Source organism: Rhamphochromis longiceps, linkage group LG23, assembly GCF_057381845.1.
Source record: "Rhamphochromis longiceps isolate RC_006_pf linkage group LG23, R_longiceps_female_GT1.1, whole genome shotgun sequence".
NCBI classification, from domain to species: domain Eukaryota; kingdom Metazoa; phylum Chordata; class Actinopteri; order Cichliformes; family Cichlidae; genus Rhamphochromis; species Rhamphochromis longiceps.
In genome coordinates, this window is record NC_140578.1 from 26,376,581 (window position 1) to 26,395,571 (window position 18,991).

Below are 18,991 nucleotides of genomic sequence, written 5' to 3' on the forward strand. Positions count from 1 at the left end.
AGTTATTATTACAATCCGCCAAGTTATTACTGCTATTAGTTATTAATAAAATGTTTAACTAAGTTTCTTACTGAGACCCATACATAATCTGATTACTGGCATGTCTACAATAACCATTGCAACACAGATTTACATCAGTTTTTCTACTTTTAACAAACCACGAAATGACAATATTATTTGCTACTTAATAGTTTGTGTTTATAGATGGTTAAACATCATTTCCTGTCTTACTCATTGTTTGGTTTTGTTTGTAGTCTAGGTTCACATTAGGCTGGGGAAGGCTGTTCAGATCAGGGTTGACTGAATCTGTGGTTTTATAGGTGAGCTAAGAAAATTAGGAAAGTAATGGTAACATTTATTAATCATTAATAGCTTGTTATATAATCAGAATGTAACTATTACAGAATTGTATTATTTATGTAGTTAAAAATAATAAATTAACAAATTTTTACAAATTATTAGCCAATGATTTCAGGGTGTCTGAGTGAAAAAAAAATTCTGTTTTTTTTTTTTTTTTTTTTAAAGGCCAAACAGCTGCCTGCTAGAGGTCTCTTCCTGAGAAAAAGGGAGTTTCTTGTCCCTACTTTCATCAAGTGATTGTTCATAGGTGGATCAATGGATTGCTGGCTGAAGTGTCATTAACTCATAATACGATACAGTTTGGCATGACTGTTGCATGGCGCTGTTTACATGTCTGCATAAGTGGATTCTTTACATTTAGAGGTTAAGTCGCAGTTTTTAATAAAGCAAAAATTCTTCAATTATAATTATCCTCCGAAGCAAAAACATCAACTTCATCTACTTTGAAATTTACTGCTCCGATTTTAGCTTACTGAGAACTTATAATTATCCCCAAATGTGCAAAAACGTGCAATTTTTTTTTGCCACAATCTATCTCAGCGCACATCTTCAACTAAAAGCTGACAAGCGAGTTAAACACCCGTAACTGCTGGATGCGTTTTCACCTCACAGAACTTTAAGGTGATTCATGCTAACTGCCAGCGGATTCACATTATATTTCAGACGTACAGGATATAAATCGTGGGAGAAAAAAATTAAAGTATACACAGATGTTTATGCAGTGCATGAAATTAGAAGTGGAGGGGGGTGGAGTTTGATGGAGTGCTACGACTGCGGGCTGCACCAGAAGAACATTAAAGGCCAGGAGTGAAGTGAAGTTAAGGAGCTGATAAAAATTTCCAAATTGGAAATTAACACAATCATTCGATCGTGAACACGAGACTGGAAAATCATATCAGGGAGGGCCATCAAAAAACCATTTAGGGCCTCAATTAAAGTTATTACCATTAAAGGATCTGCATCTTCAAAATGCCATGAAAAATTAATAATGATTGCCAATCAGAAAAAATGATCTCCCTTCTCTGAGGGATCGGGGCACATTAGAAATGAAATGAAACAGGGGACAGCCAGAGGAGGAAAAGGAAGGAGGGAAAAACAGCAAGAAGGGGATGGGATGAGGAAGAAGAAGGAGAAAAAAGAAAGAATATCCCCCTCACCTGATCCCTTGCAGGCTTGTGTGTGGCCATATGCCGCTCAAGCTGAGTGCGGTAAGCAAACGTGTAGTTGCACAGGGGGCAGGCGAAGTTCTCCTCGTTCTTCTCATGGCGGTACTTGATGTGCTCCTTTAGCGATGTCAAACGCTTGTAGCCCCGGTCGCAGTAGGGGCAGGTCAACAGTTGGGCGAAGGCATCTGGCGTTCCAGGTGGCAGGTCTGCACAGGAGACAGCGGGAGGAGGAGAAGGAGGGAGGAGGAAGGGGAAAGGAAAGCGGGCCAAAAGGTCAGCGAATCAATGGCAACTAACGGGCGGGCTGCCCAGAGTGGTATGGGAGTTATCTCTGCAATCTGCTCCACATGAGAGTCACAGTGTCAGGCTGGCATCCGCTGCACTACGACCTCCTCCCGACTCACACACAGCACTCCCACTCGTTCTCACTTTCCTCCACATAGTTACAAACACGTACACGGTACTGGATGCACACACTATTCCACAGATAGTCCGAATTTCTTTAAACAGCCCTCATTTTCTAGTCCCCCCACACCTAACCACCACCGCTGGCACGTTCATAGTGTCTGTAGCGTGAATCACAATCCCGCTCAAATTCAAGCCCCCCTCTTCCAATTCTTTCCCTCCGGGGAGCTTCGGAGGTGTGCTATCTGATTTCAAGCCCCTGCCCAGCTGTTGCTTAAGACTGTAGGTAAACACCCAGGCATCCGGCGAATCTGTGGGACCAACAGCTGCCCGGTCGTGTCAGCGAGAAGACTTTTTCTCCCCCTTTCTTTTCTTTTTTTTTTTAACATTTGCCAGGACATTAGCTGAGCAAGCACCCTCAGTTACTGCAGCAGTTATGCTATAAGAGTAGGCACATTTAAGGCTGGATATCCTTTAAAATGGTCTGGAGTAATAGGAAAGGTTTTTAAATGCATCGGTTTAAAGAACGTTTTAAGACATTCTTCAAGTTTAAAGGTTATTGTGGGTGTCTTTCTGCAAAAAACATCCACCAAGCTCCTGGCAACACATCTAGAGTTAAGAGCAGGGTTTGGGTTAGGTTTTGTCTACTTGGACAACCTTGAACTGAAAAACTATGATGCCAGAACAAATGCATGAGGCTTAATTTGAAAGATATCATATTATCCTTCCTGAAAATATGCCTGTTTAGCCCTGTGAGGTCTAACCCTAAACCTACTTATATTTTAGAGGAAAAAAACTTTAATAGATTTGATGCTTGCCATCTAGAAGGATCCTTTTTGGTATCCCATGATTGTGAACATTTGGAAGAACAATTAAAAAAACATAATGACAAATTCTGATAGGTTAGGGTTCGGGTTGGGTCAGTGCCAATGACCCCAATGACTTAGACTTTACTTTCTTTTAACACGTGACTAAAAATAACCCTAACCCTGACTCTGAGAGGTTAAACCTACCTGTAACTCTTCCTTAACACAGGGAACCATAGATAGGTTATCAAAATTAGGTCAAACTTAGCATCAATTCCCAATATTTTCTGAGTCATAGCTGTTCTGGGTTACATCTTGTCTTGTTTCCTTCCTCTCACCCTAATCTTTCGACCCAGATCCTTCCTACAAACCCTTGGACAGGACCCGTACCGTTCTCCTCCGGTCCAGTGGCTTCCGGTGTGCCCAGGCGGGACAGCTCCTCGGGGGCTTCCGGGTAGATGATGGCGGTGTCACCCCGCTGCAGGTACTCGGCGATGCTCACCACGTGGCTGTCGCTGTCATCCAGCTTCCGCTTGGCAAAGAAGTCCTCCAACTCTGAAGTGCAATCGACGCTCTTGACTGAAGTGACAGAGAGGAAGAGAGAGAGATGGAGATTGTGAAGGAGGAGACTGAGGACAGGAGGGTGGGGGGGAGGCGAGAGGAATAAATTGGATTCCCTTCGTCCCCAGAGAAATGTCTTACAGGAGGATATTGGGAACATCTTGGTGGAAATGTGATGAGGATAGCCACCCTAAAACATTACAGCCGTGCTTTGGGGAGAATGCATCTAAATTACTGGGCTTGCTTGTCACGCCACGTCGGCTAAAACAAGAACTGTAACTTAATCCGAACAAAAGTTGGGAGATAAAGGTGCTACCATGAGCCTTGAAAAAACCTTCACTGACCTAATTTACTCAAATAATTTTTTAAAAAAAGAGCCTCATATACATACACATACAGACAAGCCTGGTTTAATCAGCAACAGAGCCACGTTTCTCAGTATCGACTTTCACATATAAGGTCAATCAAGAGGCTGTGGCTTTTGTTGATTCTGTGTTGAACAGATTACCAGGGCCAAACCACAAAAAGAGAAGAAAAAAAGGGAAAAAAAGGGCGAGAGAGGAGAGAGAGTGTGGGGGGTGGGGGCGGGGGGCATGCTTTGCCATAGCTGAGCTGAATGAATCTTAAGCCAACCAAAGTGCTGAGGCCACACAATGCATTTTCTCAAATTATTTCCCAGTCCCTTCTCTTCAGGGAAACTCTTAAGCTGCAGCGTGGAGATAGCTGCCTCCTAAACAACAAACCGGAGCAAAAAGAAAATCAGCAGCCTTCATTAGTCAAGGGGATGGCCGACTTTCAAAACATCACACGTACGCGCGCACACATACTGTTTACAACCTGGAGAGATCCTGGAGGATGTTTGGTGACCAAAAATATATTTTTTTAAAAAATCCTCACAAAACAAAAACAACCAAGTGACATCTCATCAGACTTCACCCCCGTTAATTAGGCTTTTAGACTGCGAGCCAAGGTGAAGTTTAAAGAGCGATTTGTTAGACCGTGATGACTTTGCAGGCCAATTTGCGAAAGGTCAAGGTAGTACATATTTGGATGTCAAAAATGGCACCGAAATGTCATCGGTGCCAATGGATCGCTTTTGATAACCGTGATGGCATAATTCTCAGTCTTCTCATTAGATGATTCTTTGTAGCTTTGGAGGAAGTGCTAAGCTAATTGTGATGATTGACTGATGATTGACTGGGTGCGGCTCAGTGCAAGCAGTTCCTGGACTTAAAGCTGAAAAGCTTCAGGGTAATGAAACATGGTTTACTTTAACATTCAGCTGATGCAAGCGACCAAGCTTCTATCGTCAGGAATAATAAAATGAGGACATATTCTGGATGAAAAAACATACATGCAAAGTGTTTCTTTAAGGAGAAAACGACCAGCTTTCTTTCCAACGGACGAGGAAATCACCTGGATCAAAGTGTGCTTTGGCATCGGGGGACGTGATCAAACTGCTCATGTCTTTAAATGAAATCACATGTGATCTAGTGGCGGGGAGCTTCCACAGCGGTGCCACAGTATTGTTTCCAAAAGTCCTTTAAATGGAAAACATTTGCTGGGCTTGAATTTCCAGAACATGAAGAAGGGGAGAGGAGAAAAGAAAGCGAAGAGGAAAACACCAGCAGAAAGTAACGGTAATTAAAGCTGAAGGGAGGATTTTGATTCAGGGCTGCATGGCGTTCTGCGGGGCGAGTTCGGTTTACCATAACGGCGTCCGAGGCCAATTGTCAGGGTGGCCAGGATGATATCATGGAAGGGAGGGTATGTGGCGACAAATCAGCTTTGGTGGCTTAATGAAAAATGGCAGATCGTGTTCGACTCCACCAGAAGAAACACTTAGCTAACTGGGAAAGCTGAAAGTAGCATGTGTAATCAATGGTTATTAAAATCAAAATCACTTCAGCTGCCTATAAACATACACGGGATTGCCTCAGTGATCACTGAGTCAGCAGAGGAAGATTTCCTTTTAATTACAGCGCGCAGTTTGTGGATATGTTTGCTTTGTTCTGTTCAGGAACTCCTCCAGGGACTGCAAAAAGCTAAAAAGGCCTGTATTAACTTATTAACATTCACCAGGCCACCAGCAACCCATTTAGGTTTGATTTTTCTTTTATCCACATGTTAATTAGGCAAATTTTCACAAATTGGAAACCCATAACTCTAGCTCTAGATCAGTTGGCAGTGACCTGGTAGATCTTAAGAGATTCAGGTTCTGTGGTTTAGTGGTTATAACTATTACAACCTTTTATGTTACAGCCAAATTTAGTCTAGTTTTAAACCCAGTTTTGACTTGGAATTAGTCATTTTGACCCCATCAGTCTTCAGCAGGTTATCAATAAACCGTTAAGGTTAGAATTACAAACTAGTGACCCTTCAAATTAATCAAATGTCTTACATACATTTTGGCATTACAGTTCTTCTTTTTTGAGATTATCCAACTGAGTATCTAAAACAGGCAGAAGTGCCATCAAAGGGCTGGATATTAGCTGAAATCCAACCCCACTGAAACAAGCCACATTCAGCCTGATGGCACATCAAAGACCTTCTAACCTCTTAACATCCACCAGGTCACCAGCAACACATCTAAGAAGGAGGGATTTGTTTAGTTTCAATCACTTACTAAATAGTCAATTTTTCATAAACTAGAAACTACAAACATATGCTTAGCCTAACACTAGATCAGTAGTCGGTAGTTTGGGGTCTTTAAAATGTACAACTTTAGCTGAATTTGAACCCAGTGTTGGGCGTGAAATGGTCATGTTGAACAGTTCACTTTCAGTTTGAGAAGCTCTTAACATCTACGAGGTCCTACAAGTTGCAGCTGAGCTGCTGGAAGTAAGTTTTTAACCTCTTAACATGACCTGCTAGATGTAAAGATGGTAAAAGACAGTAAGAGAAAGAAAACTAAAATATCCAATCCTTGACGTAGAGGTAGAGAACCCTTACCCTATATTTCGGAGTTAAAAACAAAGGACTTCCATTATTATGTTTATTTGTTCCAATAGGTTAGAGTACTAATCATCAACGATAGGGCTGTCAGACCTTAAAGACTTGCAGACTGACAAAGAAACATGCACGTAAGGCACCAGACAAGAATGGCTTAATATGAAAGGTTTGACACACATACAGCAAATATCTGAACTCACCTGTACCGTTTCCAACTGTCTGCAAAGTGGTATCAGGCCCCAGGGTGTCAAAATCATCTTTTATTTCATCTGCACAAAAACAGAAGAAGAAGAAAAAGCAGAGAAGGGAGGGTGAGTACCTCGATGTACCATGCACGCTGACAAACGCTGACAATGAGGCCTTTAAGAAGAAGGTATGGTGAAACCAATAAAGGCACCGCTGTGCATCGCAGTGCACCACGGCTTTATTCAGCATGCTTAATGAATGCTATCATCTGAGCCAGACAGAGACTTATTTACCTTTAACGTGACAACAAGCGGCGGGGGAGGCGAAGAAAGCTTCAATCGCCAAACAGAGCGATTAAATACAACACGGAACACATCCACCTGAGCAATCATAGAGCTCCAGCCAACACGCAGGCTGAGCTTATTACTCCCCGGCTGTGACGCCGCTGCAATCCGCTGCATGCAGGATCACGCTTGTTTTTTATCATATGTCATTTTGGTGGATGCTTTTATCCAAAGCAGCTTGGAGTATTGTGAGCGCGCACATTTTTGTGATTCACCACAAGCCCTGGCAAAGACTTAGTAGTGCCTTGCTCCGAAACTAAAAGGAATACAACCCTTAACCACAAATTAAGAGTTTTAGTTGCACAAACATTTCTCCCGGGCAGAAATAACCTCATTGGTTGGGGTAAACCTCAGGTGGGTGGAGTCAGAAAATAAATAAATTAATGTTTTCTGGTGAGGTATGAAGCCCGACAATACAGAAAAACATGTAAAACAGGCGGAAACTATTATTTCAAAGCCTCGCACACACGATACTGAAGGGGAAAGTGCATTTTTAACCAAAAAAAAGACACACATTTGATCTGCCCTATTTACCACTTTTCCAGGCCTTACAGGCCTTTGAATATTCCTTATTCTACAGCAACCTATCTTGATTGAAAGCCTTTCATAAAAGCCTTTTATTTGAAAGTTATCAAGCAATATTCCTCAGTCTCTGGCTAGATTTTAGGCTCTAAGAATCTGTGGCTTTCCTTTTTTGGCTCCACCTACTCAAGCCTGACCTCAGCTATTCAGATTATTCCTTCATCTCAAAGAAACCCTTCCTCGGAGAAATGTTGGTTTAAGCAGGACAAGTTCTTACTGCCAATCAGGATAATGGCTCCCGGTCTGTGCAGACGGGGAGATATTGCCCTGGCACAGGTGAGGCGACAGTAAATAAAGGGTGGATTGACAAGCTCATAAACAAACCCTCTTTTCCACCTCCACCTCACGGTCGACAGGAGGACAGAGACTTGACAATCAGCTTAAGAAGTCCCTGGTCCCTCCTTCCTGCCTCGTCAGTAAAAATTAAATCAAGGTGCTTCCGAGAACATGAGGCCTTTGTCTTAAAATAAAAAACAAGAACAAAAAACCTGCATTGTCTTCTTTTCACGCATCTGTTCTTGCTCTGCTGCTCCTGCAAGGAGGTTACAAGCGTTGCATTGTGAGCATTTTTTATTTTTTTCCCAGATGACAGCAGGATCCGATGTATCGGACTATCCCTTGGCTATTAAAACAGGATGAGCGCCTACATAAGAGCAACCTGGCTGAGATAATACAGGAAAGGTGGTGGGTGTGTTGTTGATAATAATGTTATCCTGCTTACATTGCTTTGCACAAAAGCCAGAAGCAAAAAGAGTTTTTATTTGGAGTTGGAAACAATGGGCTTGATCGTTGTGGAATGCTTTCTAAGGCTTGCAATTCGGGTTTGCTTGAAATTAGAGATTTGGCTTCTGCGGTGAAATGATAAATACCCCTGTCAATGGCTTCAGAGAATAATGACAGACTCTTCTGCAGGGGTATGTCCTAGTTTAACTTTCCCCATGCTGTACATTTGATTGCACGTCTGCCAAACAGCATCAAAACCACAGTCGCACTATGGGAAAATAAATGGGTTTTAAAGAACATAAATTAAAGCTACAACAAAACAAAACAGATTTAAAAAAATACTTCCACCACAGATTAAAATATACCCACAAGTATCAGATATCAGAATGTAGAAAAGCCTCCCCCCACCCCGTCCACCCTTTTGTGCTTAAAACTCCCTCACATTTCTGTGTCCTCGTAGGCACCGTGTTTGCGTTGGGTAATCAAATTTGACTGCATACTTTTAGTCTGACGCAAGGGGATGACCAGTGGGATTTACTGGCCCTTCACTCTCCCCTATTTACCTTGGAGAACTTTTATTATCTGTGGTCTAAAGGGAGGGACGGCTGCTTCCAGTAGGAGGTAGACTAACACCACATACACCTCTCTGCTATGGCCTCTGGGACACTTAAATACATAGATCCATGCCAGTGCTGAGCTACATTCAAATGGGACAAAGTGCCATTGCAGTGAGTGACAGTGGCTCATTGCTCTTTTTAACTTTTTCTGTTTACATATCGCACAATCCTCTCTCAGAGAGACTCAAATTAGTTTCCTTGTTTTAAAACTGGTACTAAAAAGGCATTACATTGAGTGTAATGCCTTTTTATTCTATTTAGCGATGTATTTATAACAATTTAATCATTATGTTAAGTTGTGCTTTTCCCCCCGACATGACAGGGATCAGTAATAACTGTTACTCCATGTTGTTGTCTAGCTATTTCATTTGTTAATCCACATTTTTAGCTTGCAATTCAAAGTGACTGCTAGCCATACTGTTAAATAAAGAATTTCCAACTTTATTTCCAACCAAAATTTGCAATTTTAGTTCACTGTTTTAAGTGTATATCCAAAGAAACTATGGGCCAAACTGGACTAAAACCATGAAAATATCTTTAAGTCTCTTAGCTATTTCAAACAGTTATCTATATTTCTAATACCCTGGCAGCTTTAAAATCTTCATTTCTCTATTCATAATTTTAAGTCTTTATTTCAATTGTTATTTATACTTTTACTAAAAAAAATCATTGTCTGTAAATTCTTAATTTTAGCTACCTATTTCAACTGTTGTCCACAATTTAAGCTAACTGTTAGCTATATTATTAGCAAAGCTAATAAGCTAGCCAGTTCAATTATATTTAGTTTGTAAAATAAACTGTATTTTCTCGTTTTTCATATTAGCTGGGCTGGGCACAGAATATAGAAACACGCCCTTGGCAATGGATGGGAATTATGATTAGTGTCATTGGCTGGGAATTGCTGCCTTAAACTAATAAAAACGTCCAACATTAGTGTTATTAGCTTCTGTTTAGAGAAGAATTCTTAGAAAAGTGAGTTTATCCTTGAAAGGGAGCTTAAAAATGTTACATTATGAAAACAAAAACTGCAAGTAATGTCAGAAAAGCAAAAGAAGAGAGGCATCTGATTTCTGCTGGATCCACTTATACCACAAATATGTGCCTATTCTTGGTCATGGAAAGCGTCTTGGATGAAAGTGTCCGCTAAATGGTGGAAAAGTGTGTTTTGTTAGCAGTAAATCACTGAAGACCTGAGGCGGTAAGGTACACACCTCCTTGAAGAGTGATGTTGAGGTTTGAGAGCCGACTCTGGACTCAGGAGGAGTCCAGACTACCTTTGGCCCGACTGTAATTCCACCTATTTTCATAGCAGCTCAGATGCTGTTTATTTTGAAAACATTCCTGTTTTTATGGCCGGTCACCGCAGTCACAGGCGCTTTAAAGTTCTGCCTTTGTGCATTTAGCCTCATTTATCCTGAATCTGTCATGTTTGAGTCAAGCGCCTAATAGTTCTGAATCTCGGAAACAAAACAAAAGTGGCAGGATTAAAGGTTTTAGAAGGCTAATGCAAAATGGGATATTTTTAGACTTGTCAATGGCAGATACTCTGTTCCATCGCTTCAAAATTGAGCATTTAGCAGCCAAAGAACACAGTGTTTTCCTCTGAATTTTATTCTTGGCAGGATGGATAGGCATCTAAAACGCTATGGGAAAGTCCTGGACTGCAGTAGGTGTTTAAATGACAAATTAATAACTGCACAACTCGATAGATGTGCAAAGAAAACAAGAACCACTGTTTGATCGAAAACAGAAGGCCAAATTTGGCTAAAAAAATATATTTTTTCGTTTTGTTTTGTTTGCAAACAACACAAACATGAAGCAAACAGCGCTGCTGTCAGAAATCCCCCTGCCCCCCCACCGACGGCTGGGAGAAGGGGTTTAAAAAGGGCAATGGGGGGAAGACAGGTGATTTATTTGAAAACGCCTGTCAGTGATAATGATGTCATGCTTTCCAGCACATCGTGTCCAGCCTCACTGTGGGATTAAGGAATGTCAAGGACAATGCCAGACACAAGACTCTGATTGTGCGGTGGAATCAGACGAGGCTCTGCGATAAACTTTTTCTTTCTTACATGCTGTAGTCGTGTCTGGGAGAGTCACCTCGGCTGTTTTTGCCCCGTACAGTTTCTATTTGGCTCGAATATTCCCAACCCTTCCCAGGACCTTCATTCAATCACGCTTCCAAGACCTGTGCAAAAACTCTCGATAGGGGAGTGACGACCAAATCAGTCCGAGTAGGAAGGAGGGAGGGTGCTAACTTATCTCAGGCCTGAGTTATGTGCTGAGGTATCACTGTAGACACTTAGGCACCGCGGATGTTAAAAAAAAAAAAAAAAAAGAAAAAGGCAGGCTGGGAAACACAGCACCCGCAAGATTGGGAAAGAGACTCCCAAACGCTCTAATGAACTTGACTTGCTCTCCGAAATATGTCAGACGCTTTATCACACAAGAAGCATATTATCTGGGAATTGCAACATAGTTGAATTACAGACATTATGGCACCGCAGGTCTTTATCAAATAAACAATTACCGTGTGCAATGACAGCTTGTTTATCCTTTATCTTGATTTATTTACCAAACTGTCTTTTCTTTCTTCCACCCCTTAAGGAGGCAATATGAACGGTTATTTAGGAGAAGTGAAAGTTGATACCCGCTAAGTTTTTCCCCCCCTTATCCCTAATAAATGTGCAATTTTCCCCCATATTAAAATTTAAGACTGCTGAATGTTCCCCCGTTTTTCGGCACTGTGCACAGCTAGTTCATTAGCAGAAATGAATAGCAAAGCCCAGCTCATTTAAATGGGCTGTCTTACATGACTTCTCGCCATACTCTGTTCCTGTCACATGCTTCCAAGAATCATTGACTCTTATTATACATGTAAATGGCTATCATAAAAATAAAAATTTCATTTAAGATTGTTAATGACTTTTTGCAGCAGTCTGGCTTCCTTTAATGATTATACCCTGCCCCCTAATTAAAAGTATTTATCTTTCAAGCATCTGTGACTGGGGCCCCTGCAGAAGGAGTTGCTCAAACAAAAGACAATAAGTCAGTCAAGTTGGGGTAGGTATCACCTGCCTGGGATTAGGCAGCTTGTTAGGGGCGAGACGAATTAAGCAGCATCAGTCACTGCTGGACGTTGCTGAAACACCATAAAAACACGCTAAGATTTCATTTCCTGCAGCGCACAGGCTTCTTCCCCACTCCACCTCCTCTTTATACATTACTGTAAATATTTTTTTGTTGTTTGGCTTTTCTCTAAGCGTGAACCAAATGGTCTCTGCCGCTCACAGAGAAACTGTTTATCATGTCTGTCTGCTGAGGGAGCGTCATCGGGGCTTCACCGTCAGACCTGGCTCAAGCATTGTTTGCAAAACGCTCCGTGGCGTTTGTTTAAGTCTGCTCGGGCACCAGATGGGTGGGGTTTACAGCATAAGATGATACCACAAGTGGCAGGATGAGCACACATTCACTATAGAGTATCCATGAGTGAGCTTAGTGGTAGTTTTTCTGACTGACAGCTCACCTGAACCCCACACATCTGGTAAGAAAAGCCAAGAGTTCTTATGGTTCTAAATCTTCCCAACCCCAACCCTAACTCGAAACCTAAAAAAATCTAAAATCTAATTTTTGCTTTATTAAGTCTTGGCAATCAGGGTACAAAGAAAATAACCATCCTAATTGACCAAAATCAACCAAACTTAACATTTCTTCTACAAAAAAGCCCAAAACATAGGCTGAGGGTAGGGAAGGTGTTAGTGTTACCGCCTATAAGAACTTAAACCGCAAAGGGTTAAAAGAACATGGATGTTTGCATGATTTAAAATATATTCTTCTATCATCTTCTGATATTTCTAATAGTGCAGGTCACGTTTCTCAAATAGTGGATATCCGAGTTTGGAATAAACACCCCCATATGTTTTCTTTGTCATTTCAGGCAACAGATTGCTGCCTGTTTAGGAACCTCAGTGGGCAGATCCACAACTGTTCTAGTCAACAAAACCTAGACTGAAAGCCAAGCAGAATTTAATTAGGAAATCATCAATTTGCCGTTTTGCCAGCTTTACAAGCTCAAGAAAAATCCAGCACAGAGTTACTTTGGGAAGTCACAGAGCTTATCCGCGATCACGACATCAAGCTGATGCCATTCTACACATCTGACAACTGCCAAGGCTCATTTTAAAGTGTCCCATTAAGGTTGCCTGTGCAAGCTGCTTTGCAACCCAACTATTACCAAACTCCTACAGTTGACATGACTGAATTTACTTGTTCTACACTCACCAGTACCGTCCACGGAAGCACTCAGCATGTCATTGTCGGGCCAAATGTGCTCCACGCCGCTGTCCCTCATCTCGTCGTCATCGTCGTCCTTGTTCAGCAGGCCGTGTCCCTCGATACGTGGCGAGACCTCAGGGTTGGTGAGGCTGGCCGGGCTGCCGGTTCCGTTGATCAGAGGGTCTTCCTCAGACACTGGCAGCTTGTCTTCCTCCTCCGTCTCTGATCCGGTCTCCACCACATTCTCGTAGTTGAGAGCTGTGATACAAAGGAAGAACAAATTTGGTCAGTACAGGAAAGCACGGCGGAGAAATAATGCAGTTCTCTACAACTTCTTGTGGACAGATGAATCTGACGAGGGATTTAGACCAGTTTTGGAAAACTGAGGTCTATCCGCAGATTAAAAGGATAACCCCACCTTACTGCTCAATGCAAGGTGTAGGCCCCTTTTTCTTTTGGTGGGTTACACCCCAATTACAGCATCCACGGCTGGAATTTGTGACTAAACCACAGCGGTGGGCAGACAGCTGTCGAGGAGATACGAGCCAAAATAGCCACTAATTTTCAGCCGTGCTCACATGCCTTGGATGCCAACGAGCTGCACCTTTCAGGATGGCTCTGCTCCGGAGCATACCGCTCACATTTGAGATGCTCCACATAGCACGTACAATATTACAACTGTTGTTGCTATGCATACAAAAGGCTTAACCTATAGTGATTTAGATTATTCACTGCATGTAGCCCTCGGATGTCTTCACATTTGCATTGCCAGTGAACCATGAACATTAATATAAATGTTTCCTAACATATTAAAATATAAAAGCATGGCAGCGCCTTTAGGCACATACACACACACACATTCAAAACTCCAACAGCAGGGCTCGCCCAGTTCCACAACACCCAGGTCCCAGACATATGCCTGCATTTCTTAAAATAGACGGCCTGTAAATAAGGGCTGTGAACTCAATCAAAGGTGGCTCTCGTGCAAATTAGTCACCACCATCGGCTGGTTCTCAGCGAGTACGCGCCACGGCGTAAATCACTGCAGAAAAGGGACGTCAGAGGACTTATTGGAGCAGTGTAGATGGATGGCATCACATGGGGACACACCTCATTGGCAGCTTGTGCAAAAATGTTCTGTGGTGAGAGCCAATCATGGGAGGGCCCAGAGTCTGAGCCACCGAAGTGAAGAGGTGGAGGCTTTCGTTGAATTTATGTTTCCGAGTCATAAAAAAAGCCTTAGCGAGCCCACAAGTCAGCAGAGCTTCGGTGAAAATCAATAGATTTATATCTTGTTTGTGGAAAATATGCAGAACTCCTCACATTGTGACCCTGCGAGGAATCAACAAGCTTAATTAAGGCGGTTTTTATGCCAAAGTTATAGCTACAAGTGTCCCTGCCTCTTGAACTCTCTGAGAATCAGGAGTGCCAACCAGATGAAGTTCATGCACGGCATTTCTGAAAACGTTATACATATCAAAAGATAAGCCTCCCCACATCTCCTTCTGACACGTCTCTGTGCGATTGACTGGTCTGCACTTGCCTTCAGCGAACAACTGCACAACAGGTGCAAATTAAAATGAAAACAGGGCTTTCAAATGTGGGAGGGGAGGCAGTTGGGGGTGGTGGGCAGGGGTGGCAGGCAGGCAGAAAGTGGGGGAGGAGATGAGGAGGAGGACGAGGAGGAGGGTGGGAGTGCGGTGACCTGCCTCGAATACCAATCGACGGAGGAAACAAAACCTTTTCAAGAGGTGTGATCACAAGGGTTTAGGCAAGTTCAGACTCAGTAATGCTCCTTGGGGACGACAAAAAAGGCAACCGAGGCAGGAGACCCACGAGTGGAGAGAGACGTTAGGAGTTCCTGGGTGGTCCACATCCACCTTGGTACAATTGATATTGTGCTTTTATTTGAAAGGTTGGATTGAAAGAGAGCCGTCTCTACCTGTCAAACGTCTAGACGTCTGAATGAGATGAAAGTTTGCCAGACTTAGAAATCTCTTAACTTAAAAATTGTTGGAATTCACCTCTCTGCGCCCCTTCACCCCTGAAGTTTTGAACTTTCCTCAGCAATGTCCCATCAGCTCTGTATCCCCCTCCTCCCCAGCTTGCCGAGGAGGGGGCAGCAGCACAGGATTGGTAGAACAAAAGGCCAAGAGGCTTGGGAAGCTATCAACCCGTTGCTGTGAACCTGATCTCTGGATGCAGATTCAATGACGGCCGGGCAGGGGCCGGCTGAATGAAATTATCTAAGGCTGGACAGGTTTTAAAGGGCCTATTCTTCCCTAATAAAAGGAGCTAGGGAGCTTCTTTTTGTTTAGCAACACATCCACCGCAGCAATGCACACCGTTCTGACTTCCCACATAAGGAATGAGGGAGCGGAGCAAACTTTTCAGGGCAGGACTGAGAACACCGGACCTCAAAGTAAAGCAAAAGAAAAAGAAAAAAAAAGAGAGAGGAGCTTTCTTTTTATTTTTGACACCAGTTTATGTCTCCTGCTGCTTTTTCTTATCTCTCGTGACGTCTTGTCCTCAAGTTTCTGAACAAATTTAAACACGGGGGCGTTGAACTGTCTCCGTGGATGCAATCTTCCCCGAACGTCAGCTGTCTCCTCCGCATTCAACGTATACCTCCAAGAAGGCAAAATGACAGTGGGGTGCTCGTCAAGTCAAACGCGCAGTATTAACGTCAAGAAAGCTGCCATTGTTTAGGTGCCACTGCTGACAAGAGCCTCTCCCTCTCTGAGCATGAAGCATCTATTGGTATTGTGTCAAGCAACAAAGTAATTCTAACCTACTAATATTTCGCAGGCAGTTATTTCATCCCCCTCCCCGAACCTCACTCTTAATCAGTCTTTTGTGTTGCCGAGGAGAGCGAAAGACAAAGAAAAGATAGTGTTTACTTCTCCAGTGCCTCTCCTCTTCTCTCCTTTTCTTACCTTAAGTGTCATCCTTGACAAAAGCAATTATGAACGACGTTTCGCAAACTGTTGCCGCTACCTGTTTGCTTTCTTCTACTCCTCTTAAGGTAAATTGGGGGGGGGGGTTCTTCGACTTGCGTTTTTGTTGATAATTAAAGTGACATGTGTAGCAGCGCAATTCTTGTTTAATATCAGGTTTTAAGCTATCTGACATAACCCTTTCACAGTCCCAGCATTATTCTGTCACTCACAAAAAAAGTACAGAGTGAGGACTAATATTGATTAGTACGGCTGGAAGCATCAGCAATGACAGCCTGAGAAAAAAATCAAGAGTGCAAAGGGACAAAGTCTTATTAAAATCTCATCATTTCTTTGATAAAGTCAGGGAGGAAGAAAAAAAAAAACAATGGCGCAGGCAATTCTTCAGCTGTGACAGTTGCACTCTGCAGACACAGAGAAGCCAGTGGAATTAATTTAGTCCAACTCTAACATGATTGTATTTACAAAGCTTCAGGTTTGACAGGGAACGAGTAGCTCCAGTGATCAAAACACGCTTTTAATGTTGGAATCACAATTGACTCCTGCACACAAAAAAGAAAGAAAAAACCCCACCAAAGATAACAGTTGTCAGGCCACATGCTGCGTTCAAAGATGCCCAAAGTCACTTGGAGGAATAGGCAGCTACCAACTTGCGTCTTTGATGTTGACCGCACGCATCTGTTTGTCGGAAAACTTTTGCATATATGATAAGTCTGTACAAGCCGAGCGTGCTTGACACAGAATAAAAAGTCAAAAAAGGAGCTTACGTTCAGATCCGTTGGGCCTTTGATACCAAAGTTTGCTTTTAAAACATCTGGCGAAACCTGATTAAACTCTGTGAGGTCTAAGTAATCACTGGTTATGACCACAACACTAAATCTAGGCAATTATAATATCTTTTTTTTTGTTGCTATTTTTCTGGCAATCAGGATACCAAAACAAAAAAGGATCATTCTAACTGATATGCATCAAAAAGACTTTTTTTCCTTGTCTCCTAAACTCATCATTAGGGATTGGGCTCATCATTTAATTGTGACTTCATCACAAAAAATACATTAGTGTCTAAGTACTTAAACCTAACCCCTAAAATCACCCAAATCCTACATTTGGCCTATTTTTAACATAGAAAAGTGGTTTGGGCTCCTTAAAAAATAGAAATCAGGTTGTAGCGACACATTAACTCTTTGATGACTTAGACTTTGGGCTGGAAATTGACTTTTTTGGTAAAAGGTGAACAACTTTTATTGTATGTCAGATGGAATGATTATTTTCTTTTAAATCATTAAATTATTTTCTAATTTAATAAAAGCAAAAAATGAGATATGATTGTCTACAAGGTTGCAAATAGGTTCAGAGCTGTATTTTGGGTCATTAGTCGTTAAATCTAACTCTTAAAATCATGCAAACCCATATCTGTGCCTCATTTTAAGCATCAAAACTTGTTTCTGCTTCCTTAAATATCAGATATCTGATTGTAGCATCAAGTTAAATGAAGCTGGGTTACAACAAATCAAGAACATTTCTCTTCAATGCCCAAGTACACTAGGTTACTCTATGCCATAAAATCCACCCTCCTATGCTCTAAAGCCCGAGTTCAGAGGTGTTCCACTTGCGTTCTGCCAAGAAAAACCACTTCACAATGCTAACAGGTATAATCACATTTATTTAACAATCCCAAAGTAGTCATCAGGTGCCCAGAGGAGGCTGCGCTAAAAGCCCTTCCTGCTGGAGTCTCCGAGCCAGAGAGGAAAAAGAGCTCTTACTGTTCGGCAGGCCAACGGTGGAGGTGATCGCTGCGGGGAGAATGACTAACACCCACGTTCGCGCTCTCACGCTAACCCCGGCTGACTTTTTAGTCAAGTGTCGAGGCTTAGCTCCAGGTGACACGCTCGGCCTCCTACGCCGATAATGAGCCAGGACATTCTCCCTATTGGACGATAACTGCTCGCGCTCGCTCCCTGTCTCATGAATGTGAGCCAAGCGGATCACCTGGATGGCTGGGAGGGAGATGGGGAAGCAGGGGCGCTCTGTTAGTCAGAGTGTGTCCGTGTTTGTGTGTGTGTGGGAGGGCATTAAGGTGGAAGCGAGGTCGCTGCCTTGTGGCTACCGCCAGCAGTAGTGGATTCTCGCGATGACCTTTTGTCTGCCATTGTTCCTGTCTGCAACAGTTTAAGCACTTCCTCGGGTAAGTCTTACTCCTGTCTGATGGAAAGCTCACACCTACAGCGAAGACGGTTAAATCTTATTTTATACATATCCTTAGACAGACTTTAAGGCATTTTTTCTGAAATAAAACTCAAACTGGGCTAACAGCGCTCCTTAAAGAGGAACTATTTTATAGATTATTTCACCTTTGTGTTCAAAACAAGAATAAACCAGAGCCACCCCAACCCAAATCAGGCCAGACAAAAGGATAGCAGACATGTTTGGATATTTTGTGCTATCTTGTCTCAGTATAATGGTGTGATCGAGCACAAGGGGCAAATCAGGGCCAAGTCGGTGAAAGGACGGTGGCAGAGGGCAAACAAAAGCTCTGAAAGGAGACAGAGGGGGAGAGTGAGGGGTGAGGGCCGGAGAAAGGGGAGGGAGAGACGATGAATGGTGAAAACTCAGTGAAGTGTAAACGCAACCTGGGAGTGTTTGTGTGTGTGCGTCTGTCTGGGCACTGCATGTGTGCGTCTATAGAGAGGGGGAGGTGTGCTGCTGCAAAGTGAAGTAAGTGACGGATATAAGTTGCTGGGGACGACACCTTTAGGTGTTTAAGAGCTAATTTTGAGTCAGATTTATGAGCAAATAGCAGTAAAAGAAGTCACTGTCGAAGCTTAGTAAGTTAAAGAAAGTCTAACTGTGGACATCCAGAGTGAGGCAAACAAAATAAACTCCAAAAACTGCGACGTGATGAGAGTTTTGACGGAATTTAAATCATTCTGCTTGCAAGAGAGTGAAACGTAAGAAATACTGCACTGTTTTCATGCCAAGAAAAGCCTCCCAGCATGAGTGTTTTTCAGGAAATTTGCTCCGACTAATGTGTCTGATAAGTCTTGTTGACCAGATGAC

At 42.6% G+C, this 18,991-nt stretch overlaps 1 protein-coding gene across 7 annotated transcripts in view; it reads right to left on the reverse strand.

Annotated features, from left to right (window-relative positions):
• The window catches only part of zeb2b (zinc finger E-box binding homeobox 2b), a 100,329-nt gene that overhangs the window by 13,322 nt on the left and 68,016 nt on the right, over positions 1-18,991 (reverse strand). For all 7 annotated transcript variants that reach the window (XM_085397557.1, XM_085397560.1, XM_085397559.1 and 4 more), the window contains 4 exons: positions 12,984-13,235; positions 6,451-6,519; positions 3,128-3,316; positions 1,518-1,732 (listed from right to left, as the gene is read on the reverse strand). In XM_085397557.1, coding sequence (XP_085253683.1) covers positions 1,518-1,732; positions 3,128-3,316; positions 6,451-6,519; positions 12,984-13,235 — 725 coding nt within the window. The remainder of the gene's footprint in view (positions 1-1,517; positions 1,733-3,127; positions 3,317-6,450; positions 6,520-12,983; positions 13,236-18,991) is intronic.